This window comes from Stigmatopora argus, chromosome 12 (genome assembly GCF_051989625.1).
Source record: "Stigmatopora argus isolate UIUO_Sarg chromosome 12, RoL_Sarg_1.0, whole genome shotgun sequence".
NCBI lineage: Eukaryota > Metazoa > Chordata > Actinopteri > Syngnathiformes > Syngnathidae > Stigmatopora > Stigmatopora argus.
Window position 1 is genome coordinate 3,583,085 of NC_135398.1, and position 15,235 is coordinate 3,598,319.

Genomic DNA, 15,235 nt, shown 5'->3' on the forward strand with positions numbered 1-15,235 from the left:
CATGAGGTAGGATCTGCTAGTTTATAAATGTGACATCACTCTACCCCTGATAAACTTTGGTGTTATTTCATGGCCAATATAAAAAAAATCGAAATACTGGGTAAAATGAATAAATTAAAGGCATACGTACAGTAGCAGTTTGCATTGTTTTTTCAGTTCTTTGTTTGATAAATACCATGATAATTATATTTGGACCCATAGCATTTTTTAATGCCTCTCTGTTTGATATGTCAACACAATTGCGGTTGGGAGGTGAAAGACAACATGGGGGCTGATGCTTGGGTGAGAAAACGACTGCTGGAGTGTTATTTTGATATTTGGCTGGCTGTGTGGTCCTTCTCTTCGCTAACATCCCGGCAGGCCCGTGCAGGTCGCCTGCTCGAGATGACTTAATTGAGGGGAACCGACTTGCACGCAAAGGCCCTTATGAAATGATTCAAATGGCTTGTAGAGTCAAGATGAAGGGGAAAAAAACAAAACAAAAAAAACAGCGCGTGATGGAAATCTGCCTGAGGCAAGAACAACTGGTTTGAACGAAAGAGCAAGACAAGCATCGTCGGAATTGGCTTGATAGGCAATTTGCATGATGTGTTAATTGTCTGGACCGCAAATGAGAGCTGTTAAGGGATGAATGTTTGCACGACAGGTCTGGGTCACGTTAAGTGCAACGACTTAGGTTGAGACTTGTTCAAGAGGCTGCCATTTTATTTTTTGCGACAAAAAGTTTAAGTGGCGGTGTGTGAAAACAGCAGGAAATCCTTTCATATAGCGCATACCTGTCAACTTATAAGTTTTTCTGTCTTTTATACATTTTTTGATCATTTCAAATTGTCTACGCCGGATAACAACTTTCGTACGGGATTTTTTTAAAGTACGTTTTTTTGTAAAACTGATCTCGTTTTGCCCATTTCGGCTCTAATTGGGATCGTCTCAGTCACTGGTAGCAGACGAAAATGTAATTGCTGACTGCTAATAGTATTGTCATGCTTTAAGCATGATATGTGCATGCGCATTCCCCTTTTGACTATATAAGTATAGCGCATCAGAAAGCCGTACACTTTGTAGAAAATTTCAGACTTTTACGTGCGCCCTATGTGAGTGTGCGTTGCATTTGTATGTTTTTTATTGCTTAGTAAGGGGAATTACAATCAATAATAAGGGGAGGAATTGGCCGAGGTTGTCAGGTATGATAGCAACAAAAATCCCAAGTACAATAATTTTATCTTTTTATTCTGATGTAGGCTCCAGCACCACCTCGACCCTTGTGAGGATAAGCGGTACAGAAAATGAATGAATATAACTGATTACTGTCGATTTAAACCATTATTTTGCGGTCTTGTTTTCAATTATAGTTTTGCGTCTTGGCCAACAACCTTAAAGTACGATAACAGTTTTATCAACAAATGATACGGTGGCGGAGAGTGGGTGTGTGTGAAATGATTTCTTCTTCCGAAGGGCGATGAGGGGTTGAGAATCAGTAGTTTACTTTGCGAATCACTAAACCTGCTATTTATCCAGCCAAAGCTGTCCCATTTGACCCCGAGCTGCCCTGCAACTAATAATAATTCCATGCCTACATCTGTCCACAGCAACAATTCTCATTAGACCTTTTACAAAAGGCCATCTCCTCACAAAAGAAGATCCCAGCTACTTACTTGGTTGACCTTGACCGTGCGCGATCGGGTGAAGACGACGGGATGTTTACCATTGCTAATGAGGGTTAATAGCCCACCCGCTCGAGGGCGCATCGGTGTGTATTTGCCGGGGGAAGTGGACCGGTGTCCCCGCTGCTCTTCCGAAATACAAGCGTGTGAAAAATGGGATGTTTTTTCGGAGGCGGCAGAGGGCGGCGCGCGAATGTGTGTTCCCGTTAATGGTAGCAGCCAGCAGAACAAACACAATCTGTGTTTTATTAGGTTCTTAAGATAGTCATCAAACGATGAATAAGGCAATGCATGGTGTGTTGTGAGATGTAAAAAACGGGTAGTTGACTTCACGATATGTATGTTTCCAGGGTTTATTTTTTTTCTCCTTTTTTATTTTGCCAAATTGTACTCGGCTCCCTGGTGAGCGAGACACAAATGACTCAGTGTGGCAATTTAGCTGATTTGTGATGACTGGAAATAATGACAAACAACTACTTCTGACAGGCTCTATTTATATTTTGTCCATTTTGCCCCCAGGTAACTAAAGCACCCACTTACGGAGAAGCACAATGTGCTTTTTCTCATTAGCCACACTAGACTATATATACGCTGTATGGGTTAAAAATGGCCAAAAAAGTAGCAACTTAAAGGCAGTTTTCTGAGTAAAGCACTAACAATTTTGTCATGCGCAGTTTCTGGGTGTGATGACAAGTAGGCTTTTGTTGTTGATGATGACGACAAGGCCTATGTCCGATTATTATTATTATTATTATTTCAAGGCACTACAATACATTGTATTCCATATCTGTCAATTTACACGTTTTTCCCTATGTACGTTTTTGATCATTTCAAATTGTGTACGCCATATAACAACTTTTGTACGGGATTTTTTAAAATATTTTTTTTTTGTAAAACCGATCTCGTTTGACCCATTTTGGCTCTAATCCGGATCATCTCGGTCACTGGTACCAGACGAAAACGTCATTGTCGACTGCTAATATTGTCATGCTTTAAGGACGATAAGCCAACGCCCATTCCCCTTTCACATGTCCGACTTTTCACTATATAACTATAGCTCGTCAGCAAGCAATGTACTCAGACAGTCAAAATGTCAGTGTCATACAGCGGCATCTATAGAGGTTTTTATTTAGTGCATACTAAAGACGCACTGACTGTTTGGGCACCCTGTCCACATTGGGGAAAATTTTACACTTTTAAGTGCGCCCTATGTGAGTAAATAAGTGCCAGGTTGCATTTTTTTAAATCGCTTAATACGGGGAATTGTAATCATTGACAAGGGGAGCAATTGGCCGAGGTTGACAGGTATGTATTTCTTAGTTACACTATTAGGAACCAATCATTACAAGCGTGTACGAATCGTGCATTTATGGCAGTGTTGGTAGACTATCAATAGATTTTTTGTGTTGAGTATAAAAAGGTGTGAGAGGCAATTTTAAAGTGAGTGTCAGACAGAGTAGAAAATTAAGAAAGGATAGTGGACAGAGAGGCATTTGTGTGCATGCAAGATGAAGTGTTAGCTGATTTCAAGTGGAAGTGGGGGAGAATTGAACACGGATTAGTGGATATTTGCATAGCTATGGACAATGTACCTGCTCCTCTGCCAAGACAACGTCCAGGATGTTGGGCTGACCGCGCGGCTCGCCATTTTCCACCAGCGTGAAGGCCACCTGGTAGCCTCGGATCTGGCCGTGCTGCTTACTTTGCAGCGGCGGCTTCCAGGTCACGCGAATAGCGGTGGAGTTGACCGCCTCGGCTTCCAGCTTCCGGGGTGGTGCGCCAGGCACTGGAGGGCGAAAAGAAAGTGGGGAAAAAAAGGCTGAGTTGGCGATTTTCACTGTGCTTTGATGAGAGACGACTGATAAGAAAAGCGGCGTTGGCGGCGGATCAACAGCAACTTTTGGACCGGCGAGAATGTGGGCCAGTGTGTGGGTGCGGTGATGGCGTGAAAATGAGCTGAACTTCAAAAACATTTATTGCAGACTGATTTCTCTAAGGGGAAGGAAAGAAATGAAGAAGAAGAAAGGGGAGCAAGGGAGCAGGCGTGGTGTTCCACTTTAGAACCTGAATGGTGTGTAAACAGTAAGGAAGGGAAGTGACACACAGGGAAGTCCCGAGGTGATGAGACATAACCTGCAATACACTTTCAAAAGTTGAAACAAGGAGTAAAAGAGGTGAAAAACCAACATGGCACCCCTCGTGGCTACAGAAGCGCCTCATTAGCTTGCTATGGATCAAAAAGAGAGACACAAAGAAGACAAAGAAGATGGAGACAGTGAGAGAAAATAAGAAAATAAGTCTTGCATCTTTTTTTGCCTCAAACAGTTGTACTGCAATACTACACTTAAAATATATGTACCGTATTTTCACGGCTATAAGGCGCACTTAAAAGTCTTAAATGTTCTCCAAAATAGACAGGGCGCCTAATAATCCAGTGTGCTTTATATTATGGAAAAAAATTAAAATGTGTCATTCATTGAGGGTGCGCCTTATAATGCGGTGCGCCTTATAATGCAGTGCGCCTTATAGTCGTGAAAATACGGTACTAAATAATTTGCGCAGTCACTTTGTTTTTGCACCAAAGCCCGACTTTAAGTAAAAACATTAAGACAGATTGGTACAGAACACACCCTAAATAAAACCAAAACAAATAAAAAACCCACAGACAATTCACCATTGCATTACCTGCATTTAGTAGTTAGTGGGAATTCTGTGCATGCTGCTTATAAATGTTAATGTTAATGAGAAAAATAAAATAAATGATTATCAATGTCAATTACAATGTTAAAAAAATGGAAGCAGATAAAAAGCACCCTAAAATTTGGCAGATTGGAAGAGAAATTTCTAAATCAGTGCGATTATTCCACTTCAGGCATAAATGTGGACTACTAGTCTGTTTAACTTCTACTTTCGATGGCGGATTACTATACAAGGTCAATAAGAAGGAAATCATTTGTGATAAAGTCAGCCATGGTTGAGAATTTTATTGAAACAAGGAAAGCAGAGTAAAAAGAGGAAATGATAGTAGCAATATAGATGAACATGAAGTAACTAGCAAAAGATTCAGGAAGTAAAAGACGAGAAGAGGAATTAAAGGAATAAATATGTTCCTAAGTGAAATATGTTGCCGGCTACAAAAAAAAAAAAAGATTCATGACTAATCTCTTTCAACTTGCTTTACACCACTACCACCATGGTGTCTAAAATTCTCAATGTAATTACAAATGGTGTATTATTTGAACTATTATTATTATCAAGTCATAAAGGTTTGCAATACATAATGGTTCAGCTCATTCATTTCTACCATTCTTCAGCTAAGGCTTAATAACTAGAACTTATTTTTTAAGAGACATTTTTTTTTCCCTTCCGTCTACTTAAGTGCAGAGTGTAATTGTTTCTGCCACATCTGACGTCAACCTACCATCCGGTTGGGTTTTCATCCTCACCGGGGCACTCTCGGGGCCCGGGCCTGCCTTGGTGTGGGCTCGCACCCACACCTGATACTCAGTCCAACGCTCCAGATCTTGGATGACGTAGAAGGAGGCGGCGGCTCCGATGCCGCTCACCTCGTGGCGATCCGTGTCCTCGCCAGTTAGCGCTTGGTAGCTGACCGTGTAGCTGACGATGACGCCGTGGCGCCGACCTGCCGGCGGTGCCACCCAACTCACCTTGAGGCTGGTGGAGCTCAGACTGAACAGGTGCACATCCTGCGGTGGGGCCGAGGGGGCTGCGAGGAAGGGAGTGGGGTGGGGGGCACAGTCACAAGGGAGGGAATGGGTGGGCGGATCAAGCAAACGTAAAAAAAACAAAACAAAAAAACTAAAAGATGAACAAACAGAATGCAAAACAATGGAAGCCTTTTGTTCTACAAGTAAAAATTGTGGGAAAATATTGAGCTCTTAAAAGCTTTAGCTGCCATTTTGGCTCTGGTCAGGGTTAATTTTTCTCATCTCATCTCATTTTCTGAAATGAGGCTGGCAGTGTTTTTGTCACTCCAATTATAGACCCTGGAAATTTTCAGCTTCTGTCCATTGGAAATCACAAACAATTGATTCATGGAGAGTGACCTAATAATTTTGTGGTACTCGGACGTTTCGTCGAAAGACATTTGGTCCCCGGACGTTTGGTCGACCGGACGTTTGGTAGAACGGACGTTTGGTAGAACGGACGTTTGGTAGAACGGACGTTTGGTAGAACGGACGTTTGGGCGCCGGGTTGTTACTGTTGAAAGCAGCTCTCAAAATTATAATCATGAGAGAGAGTGAGTTTAATATCTAAATATCTAATATCAAAATATCAACAGTAAACTGTCATAATTTGACAGCGAGCGAACCCGGCGACTAAAACGTCCGTTCTACCAAATGTCTGTTCTACCAAACGTCCGGTCGACCAAATGTCCGGTCGACCAAATGTCCGGTTGACCAAACGTCCGGCGACCAAACGTCCGTTCTACCAAACGTTTTTCGACGAAACGTCCGGTCACGTAATTTTGTTTATGGGCTTCAAATTGTATGGCCAGCAATTTGAACAATATGGATACAAAAAGCTTCCACTACACAAGTGTTACCTTTGGACTGAGATTTTTGCTGCACTATATATACATATACAGGAGTCTGCTGTGTGTATGTGTGTTTTAGAACTTAGGACCGTGAAACCTCGACAACAGGAGGAGCATAATAAAAAATATCCCAGAGAATTTTACATGTCAGTGTTTTCATAAAGATGTAATTTACCCTGAACGACGATAGCCCCTCCCGATGCTCCCTCGGTGAAGCGAGCAAATAACTGCGCAAGAGTGCGAACGACTGTCAAGTGATGTTTGCACGTCGTTGCCGAAGAAGCGGTGTGGCGGCGGCGGAGAGTTTCCCGACTAATGTGTCTGTACGGAGTTGCTACTCATCGCTCGTTACGGCTAATTAACAGCCACAGTGTGAGACGGTGAGAAAAACTCCCAAGTCCAAAGGTACGCTTTGTAACACGACGACATGCATCTATCTTCATCACAACACTTATTCAACAGCACAAAGGGAAAATAACATGGGATTCAAAGCAAGCATGCCTATGAAATGACCTTCTTAAAATACAGCGTAATGAACAGTGTGTTCCAATGGGAAGCCGATATAACAAATTAACCTCGGAGGACATGTTGCGCCATTCATCTTTTTACAAGCTATTGGGGCTGAGTTGAATGAGGACTACTGCTTGAATAGCGCAAAGATATTCATTTGGAACAGCTTTTTAATCATCTTTTGTTGCTTCGGTTAGCCTAAAAATGGAAAACACGGCAGAACATTTATTTCTGGCAACAAAAATAGATCCTGTCCTATCCTATCCAATGCCATTTTCAACGAACATTTACCTCAACAAGAACTATGCTATGACATTTCAATTTGGACTATTAATGTTTGTTCTGAGAACTATTCATTTAAAACATGCAGCAAAATGTTATTTTGTTTTTTGCTGGGGTGCATCTGCATCCTTATTGATGTTGGTTTTCATTTTATATTAGTCTAGCATAAGGTGCTATTTCCCCCTATTTAAAGCATGAAGCAAGATTTCACATTTTTGTCATTTTCCTTGTTAATCAACTGATAAATGTGTTGCTAAAGATGTTTTATAATGAATGGTGTGTTTAAACGTGTATGGATTTTAAACATTCATCTTTTCGGGACAACTTTAGTCAGCACATTTTTAGGGAATTAAGTTAAATTCACATTTGATATGCTTACAAATGTGAACAAAATTACTAATAAAAGCAAACAAATCAGCAATGACTGTTTATAAAACCTGTTTAATTACTTATTTTTATTTTTTTATAATTCTCTTAAAGGAAAGTTCAAAGGTAATGGCTGATTTTAATTGTTTAATGTCTTTTTTTAATTTTATTTTGAAGGTACTAATTCTGAATTGGAATTAGAACTAAAGACTACTATTCTGTGAAGCAACTACTCACTTTTGTCAGTGAGTTTGAAAATTCAAGGACGTCTCAAGGGTTTAGTTAAATTAGGCTTGTCGAAATATCTTTATAACATTTTAGTGTTCACATCTATCCTATATTATTCTTTTGACAAAAGCCGAATCCGAAAACACGTGAAATACACAAGCCTCTGGGGCTAAAAAAAAAAAGTGAATGTGCGATAAGAACGAAGCATGAAACCAAGATCAAATTAAAGATAAAGTAGCTTCTTTTCCTTTCAAATGTAAAAAGCTTAATGCATTTTTCACAACTTTAGCTGTACGCCTTATTCAAGGGCTTCTTTGAATGACTGAGTTAGCCAATCATATTGAAAAATATAAAAAGGGATTCATGCAATACATGCATGGTGGGAGTTTGACTAAGTGGGTAAAGTAATATGTATGTGGAGGGGACACATAAAACCTACCTTTAACGTTGAATAACAGAGCCTTGCCCTCAGGTGAGTGGAAAGTGTTAGTGTTGTTGACAAGGACGACGAATGCACAAACAATATTTGACGCTACGCCAGATCTGACTTTGAGACTCGGGAAACATAAGATGCCTGCCACTATACTGACTCAACTTTGCGTGCTAAAAAGCGATGACCTCGGCTGCCTGGCGGGTGACTTTTATTGGGTTAGGGGCAAAATACATGATTGACTTACTGGACTGAGCAGTGCGAGCCTCAATGGCCTGGGTGTAGACGCCTAAGCCCATTTCAGAGCGGGCGGCCAAGGAGAAGCGATAGACTGTATCGGGTTTGAGACCGTCCACTGCGTACGAGCCGGCTGGATCGAAAGTCACGTGAATCTGAAAAGAGTGATAACAATGTCATATTTGTGCATCAATTTACACAATGTACGGTATTTTCACGACTATAAGACGCACATAAAAGTGTGAAATGTTCTCCAAAATAGACAGGGCGCCTTATAATCCAGTGCGCTTTATATATGGACCAATACTAAAATTGTTATCACATAAAATAAATCAGTCGATAGGGTACACCATCCTCTACAGCTCTCACAACTACGGCAAGCAGCCCCCGACTCTACTATTTTACCCGTAAAAAAAGTACTGCGCAGTGACTGCTGGGATATATAGTTCTTTTGTCAATACACCCAATGGATTGTGGCCTGGCCATCGACATTCACACAGCTTTACGAAGCATGGAAGACAGCGTTGGAATAGTTACGCTAGCTACTATTTGCGAATGGATTGTGGCCTGGCGATGGGCATCAACACAGCTTTACGAAGCATGGAAGACAGCGTTGGAATAGTTACGCTAGTTACTATTTGCGAATGGATTGTGACCGCCTGGACGAACGTATAAAACTCCGCGTTTTCGATGACTCATTTGGACAATTGTTCAATTTGGACACACAAAATGAGGACTTTGATGGATTTGTGGGTGATGATGATGCGAGTACATTGTAAAATGGCTAAATAAAGTACAACTGAACTCAGTTTTGCTTCCGTTGCCTTTTTAAAAACGTGTTTTTAGTGTGTGGCTGTAGCGTGTATATTTAAGCTGGTGTATGTTTTGCCATCCCTGGCTACGTCTATAAAAACGGTGTGTCCTTTGTGTGTGTAAAATACAGAAATAACACTCGTTACTGACACTGCGGCTTAACATAAGATGTGCCGTATAGTCGTGAAAATACAGTAAATGTAATAAAAAAAACAGGCAAAAAGAAATAAGGATTGTGTTTCTGACCTTGTTGTCTGTACCAGCCTCCCAATATTGTAGCTCGTACTTGATGATGGGGTCTTGGAGGGGCCACAGCCAAGACAACAAGACACGGGTGTCGAGCTCAGTTTCAGCTTCAAAGCCTGACGGCTGGGATGGGACTAGGAGAGAATTGGCATTTAGAAGCCAATACTTCTGATAGATTCTTAGTCTGGCCTACACAGGGTTTTGGACACTTACCTCCCTGCTGGGTTTTCACTTGAAGGACCTCAGAGGGCGGGCCGTCCCCGACTGAGGTGAAGCCCAGTACCCTGAGACTGTAGGTGATATCTGGCGTCAGTCCAGAGATGGTTGTCAGGCGGCTGTCGTCCGTGTTGTGCTTGTGCCAGGCACTTAGAGGCGCCGAGTGGTCCGAGCTGTAGTAGATACGAAAACCCCGGATGTGTCCGTTGGGCTCCTCGGGCGGGTCCCACTGGACCAACATGGTGGTAGCGCTCAGCATCCGGGCTTGAACGTGCAACGGGGGCGACGACGGGGCCTGCTCGCCCGTGCGTGTTGCCACCGGCTCGCTAGGCGCCCCCCTGCCGATGTTGTTGACGGCCATGACGCGGAACTCGTACTCGGAGTAGGGGCTGAGACCACCGATGCTGTAGCGGGTGGTGGCGACGCCCTCCACTTCCTGGAAGCCCTGGTCCGAAGTCTTGGCCCGATACTGGATCATGTAGTAGGAAACGGGTTCAGGGTTGCCAGAGTCCCAAGTCAGGGTCACACTGGTGGCTGTTCTCTCGGTCACCATGAGAGCAGTGGGAGGCTTAGGTAGAGCTACAGAAACACATTTTACATTAGGTTGAAGGAGGACCAGAAAAGGGCCAGACTTTCAAAAGACCTTGACAGGACTCTCACCTTTGACGGTGACTTGTGCCGTGGCTTCAATCATGCCAAGAGAGGACATGGCCACGCAGGTGTAGTTCCCCGATTCGCGGATGTTGGTGACTTCTAGCACGTTACGTCCCATTGGCATGTCCTCCTCGCGGGTCAGTTCTTTCAGCCCCATCATCCACTTGACGTACGGCATGGGCGAACCCACGGCCACACAAGTCAGGTTGACGCTGCCGCCAGGCATCACTTCCTGGTTGGTGGGGGGTATCGAAAACCTGGGTGGGACTCTGCGTACTAAAGGGAAGGGGCGGGACAAGGGTTGGTGTTGTTAGCATTTGATAAATCTGATGTCGATGTGAATTGTGGTGTTCTGTTCTGAGAGTACCTAGTTAGTACATTGCAAGTCATTAAACTTGATTAATGGACTGAGCTTTTTCCATTTGAAACATGCTGTTCAACATAAATATATAATTTCTGTAAATTGTGTGGTACTAAAAAACAGAAAGGGAAAAACTGAAACTCTCTTTTTGAAGATATAAAGTTCAATAGATAACAGCATTATCAAATGTTAAAACAAACAAGCAAAACATCATGGAAATCAAAATCAATACAAAAAAAGATAGCATTTTACAAACAATAACAAAGAAAGCAATAATTAAAAACTATTGAAAAACATTAAGTGCAAAGTAATAAGTAAAACCGAGTTAAAAACCGCATCGGCTTGACTTTACCAGTATTTTTATTATAGGTAACTGATTTAAATGAGGATATTTATAAGGCAAAATGTTTAAAAATGACCACTAATAACCTCTATTTGGGGAAAATATTTTTAAAAGTTGTGTATTTGTATTTTTACTCTTTCTAGGCATACATACTCCATTTCACGTTGCTAAGTTAAAATGGGTTCACGGGCTCAATGGACTCAAATTGCTCAGTGATGTTACAGAGCTACTATTGTTGGTTTTTGGGGCAAGCACCAAGAAAAGGAATGTAAAAGGACTTTTACGAGGCACTCTCAAATAGTGATAAGAGTTGCATCACTGTGGGCCCCTGCAGTCAAGCCATTGTTTAATTTCTCCTCCCTCTTGCCTGCTCTCCCTCTTGCTCACTTGCTCTTCCTTTGTGCAGTGGTGATATGCAGATGGGCTGACATTAAAAAGGGGTTCCCATGGAGACGAGAAGGCTCGCTGACGTCGCGGAGGGACAAGGCAAACACTGATGCAGAAGCTTCAATGTGCCATCTTGGGAAGCCAGGCCCAGGATAAACAGACAGACAACATTTACATATGACTTGTTTCCCCCCCCAGTTTGAATAAAAACAGACCATGGAAGCCCGCCATTTTCCAACGCTCTTGGTAACTTTTGGGTAAACATTGGACACTGTGGCGAAAACGAACTTTTGAATCAATACCATAATGAAGCATGGTATGAAGTGAATTCTAGAGAAGAGGAGCTCTGACTTCTTTTGATTATGGAGAAAATGGAAGCCAAGGCAAACACTTAGCTGCCCAGTGGGACACCTTTATGGCTTCCCCAATACTGCTAGGTGGAATGTATTCAAAACACTATGGCATTAAGCTATCCCTGCAGATTTTATACTGCAGCGCTCCCCCGCACTACTGCAGCATCTGTTTTTTTTCTGGGAAAAAAAGCTCTCAACTGTAATTGCTTCTCTATATTTTCAACAAGTCTCCATTAAAAAACAATTTTCAAATTTGAGGCTTCCTTCAGCTTCTCTTTTCCCAAACTTTTACCCATTCCTCTCCGCCGGATATAATTTCAACTGTAATGTCATTTACCAAGGTGCCTTTCATTATCAGGTGCAATTGAATGATGCAAAAGCACCTTTTGAGATTCTCGTAAGGAAATCGAGTCTCTTCTGCATTTTCATTTTGGTAAATGATGATTAATAGACTGTGGTGGATTTATCCAATCTAAAAATGAAGCTTTGGGCATGTTATTATTTTTGGGCGAAATGGTCTTGAACAAATTTCTTCCTATTTGGAACAGCTACGTTTGTAGAGGGTATAATATGCTCTAAACCGTTAACAACAACAGTAAGATATACTTTGTCAAAAGAAATAGTAAGAATAGTCAAGGACCATAATAATAACCCACCAACCTATAAGTAACCAAAAGGCAATTCCCTAGCCATTAACAAAAAAAATCCTGAGCACTGCTTCATAAAATAATTATTATAACAATAATATTAAACTATGCTGTTGTAGCGGCACATCTGATGGAAATACCCATAGCACAGTTAGTTTTAGATAAGAAAAGCAATTTAGAAAAACTGAAAAAACAAAGAAACAAAAAGTTTGGTATAGGTTTGAACGTTTTTCTTGGAATGAGGCTGTTTTAGACATGCACACAGGTTGTAAAAGAAAGGGAAATATTGCAAGTCCATGAGAAAGACACAAATGACATTCTCAAACTTGGCATGCACGGGAGCCGGGGAAATATAAGGGCAAGGGTTCAAAAGGAAGCAGGACAGGAGGAGCGAGGACGACGAAGGCGCGCTTTGGTCCGATTTTCTCATATCAAGGCCTGGCCAACTGATTTGCAGGGTGCCAAATATATGACAGCTAGTTCTTGGTTTCGTTGGGGCCTTGTGACCCCTGATGTCACTCCCATTCAATGGAATGTGAAGTGAATTTGCACAACATTCACCCGCGAAAAAGGCCTGGAGTCGAGTCGGGCCTAATGTAAGACCATTACGCTAAAAGTGTCTGTTATTCTGTCATGATAGCGCAGACTTAACAGCGCTAAGAGGAGACGGTCAATGGGGCTTGCGTATTTTGAACACTTAATGCTGTGAATAATTCATGGTGTGCGGTTAAGTTTGGAGAGGTGCTGCGGAACTAAACGACTGGAGGCCAGGTAATTGTTATCGATTTCCCTGCCGAGCTGCTAACGCCGACGAGAGTCGCTGGCCTAGATGTGCGATGGGACTCTATCAAAACCACAAATAAAGCCCCGTCTCCACTCAGCCCTGGGTATCTATAAATTTAACAGCATTTTCAAAAGTGCCTGAGGATTGCAGAATGTGTTCTGTCAATCCAATCGATCGAGACCACCAAACTGGCAGGACCAGCAAAGTTCCTGGGTGATTCCTGGCATGATTTCAGCTGATCAGTTTGACGGACAGAGTGGTGCGAGTTCATTCTTAAATGTTGGATCATGAGTTGGCAGTGCAGACATGACTGAAACATTTTCTGTCTCTAGGGTGTTTAGTTCAGAGATGAAAAAAAAAACAGGGATGTCAATGAGAATGAGTTTCTATATTGCTATATAATCTCTTGAGAAGTGCTTTTTACGTTTTGAAGTCAATAGTCGTTTCAGTCTCATTGCCTGAAAACCTGACTAACCGGTCAGCAGAATATAAATGCAATCCATCACTCGTGATGAACCGCCAATCAGGAATGGAAGGCATACTAGCCTGTGGCTGGGGTTGACAGTGACAACAAGGATATGACTAAATAAATAAGAACAATTCAAACAATATCTTAACACCTTGAGCAAACTGCGCAATGTTATGGCAAGGTTGTCAGAAACCTGTTTTGCAGGACATTGGGATGCATGCGGGGGAAGAGGCTTATTCCAAAATAAGGAAATGAAAACACTCCTATTTGTCTGAAAAGGGGAATTCTAGGGTTCCTCATCCAGGTAAAAAAAATCTGCCCTCAAATTAAAAAGGTGGGTGGTGGGTTAGGGTTAAAAGTGAAAGTGAACCAACCTTCGCGCTGATCTGTGCACAGATGAAGTGATTTTGATGAAGGTGAGCAATGGAAATGAAGAGTGGAGAGCAAGACAACACACAGGTGAAAGACAATAGTGTTATGGAGAACAAGTCAGGTGACACAGATGCTAGTGTATACGCACAGAGGTGAAGAAAAGGCTGGATGACCTTCTCCTAAATGGACAACTCATTTTCTAACAATATTTCAGCATGAGACACACATCCATAAAGTTGCATTCCCAGGAAACCTTTATAAATGTGTAGAAGGATGGACAATTTATGTAAATGTTTTCCTTTCCAACACACAAAATGAAGATATTTTGGTCAGGAGAGGGGAAAAAAAAACTGCAGAGAGCGCTAAACTATATCCATGTGACATATGAACGTGTCACATGGATATATGGAAAGGAGCGTCTGCAGACAGGCGCTATTCTGCACGGGAAAAAGCTTTTGATAAATGTGGACGCTTGTCATTCCACCCACGCTGATGGAGTCCTCCCCTCGCTAGTATGTGTGAGCGACCTGCACCTGCAGCACCTACACAACGCTTGTAATGGACAGAGGAGAACGGGGACAGACAGCAACAACAAGAGAGCTCTCTTTCCTCCCTTGTGGTGAAATATGAAGACATCATTCTGCGGCAGCTGTGGAATGTCAAGGCGAAGGGTGGGGGCTACGCTCTGGGCAGCGGTACCCCGAGTGTGGCGAGTGATGGCGGACAAAAATTAGCGTGTACATTTTTAACCTTTAAAGGTATTTTGCGTTAACGTCAACTCGATTTCATGAGGGCCGGACCATTTTAGATATAATATTTAGATATATTTTTATAAATGGATTAAAATAACTGGATTAAAAGCCCTGAATATTCATTTTTTTTATAGATCTAGATGTTTATTTTAGCTTTTTTATATATTTTTAGATTTTACAAAATGATTTTTGAACTAAAAACACAGAAAAAATGGATTAAAAAATAGCAATTATTGATTTAAAAGGGAGAAAATGAGGACATTTAATAAACATCTACACTTTTAATTTGATCCTAAAACAGAAAGTCGGCACTCATGATTTACTTTCCCGGGCCACAAAAAATGATGCTGCGGGCCAGATTTGGCCCCCGGGCCGCCACTTTGACACATGTGATCTAGATAGTTAATTTGATTTTACAAAAAAGATTAAAAAACAAACAGTATGGATTTAGCTTTAGTAGTATAAGTTGTTTTTCCATAATGCAATTCAAAAATATTTTCGTGGTGTTCGTTCGAATCATATACTCCACTGTTTTTGTTCATATAATTATTTAGAGATTTAGA

General features: G+C 41.7%; 1 protein-coding gene across 1 annotated transcript in view; it reads right to left on the reverse strand.

Annotated features, from left to right (window-relative positions):
- The window catches only part of ptprfb (protein tyrosine phosphatase receptor type Fb), a 160,595-nt gene that overhangs the window by 57,915 nt on the left and 87,445 nt on the right, over window positions 1-15,235 (reverse strand). Inside the window, exons 10-16 of the mRNA XM_077616357.1 lie at window positions 13,923-13,934; window positions 10,211-10,480; window positions 9,548-10,129; window positions 9,335-9,468; window positions 8,286-8,430; window positions 5,086-5,391; window positions 3,257-3,450 (exon numbers count right to left, since the gene is read on the reverse strand). Of these exons, the coding sequence (XP_077472483.1) occupies window positions 3,257-3,450; window positions 5,086-5,391; window positions 8,286-8,430; window positions 9,335-9,468; window positions 9,548-10,129; window positions 10,211-10,480; window positions 13,923-13,934 (1,643 nt within the window). The remainder of the gene's footprint in view (window positions 1-3,256; window positions 3,451-5,085; window positions 5,392-8,285; window positions 8,431-9,334; window positions 9,469-9,547; window positions 10,130-10,210; window positions 10,481-13,922; window positions 13,935-15,235) is intronic.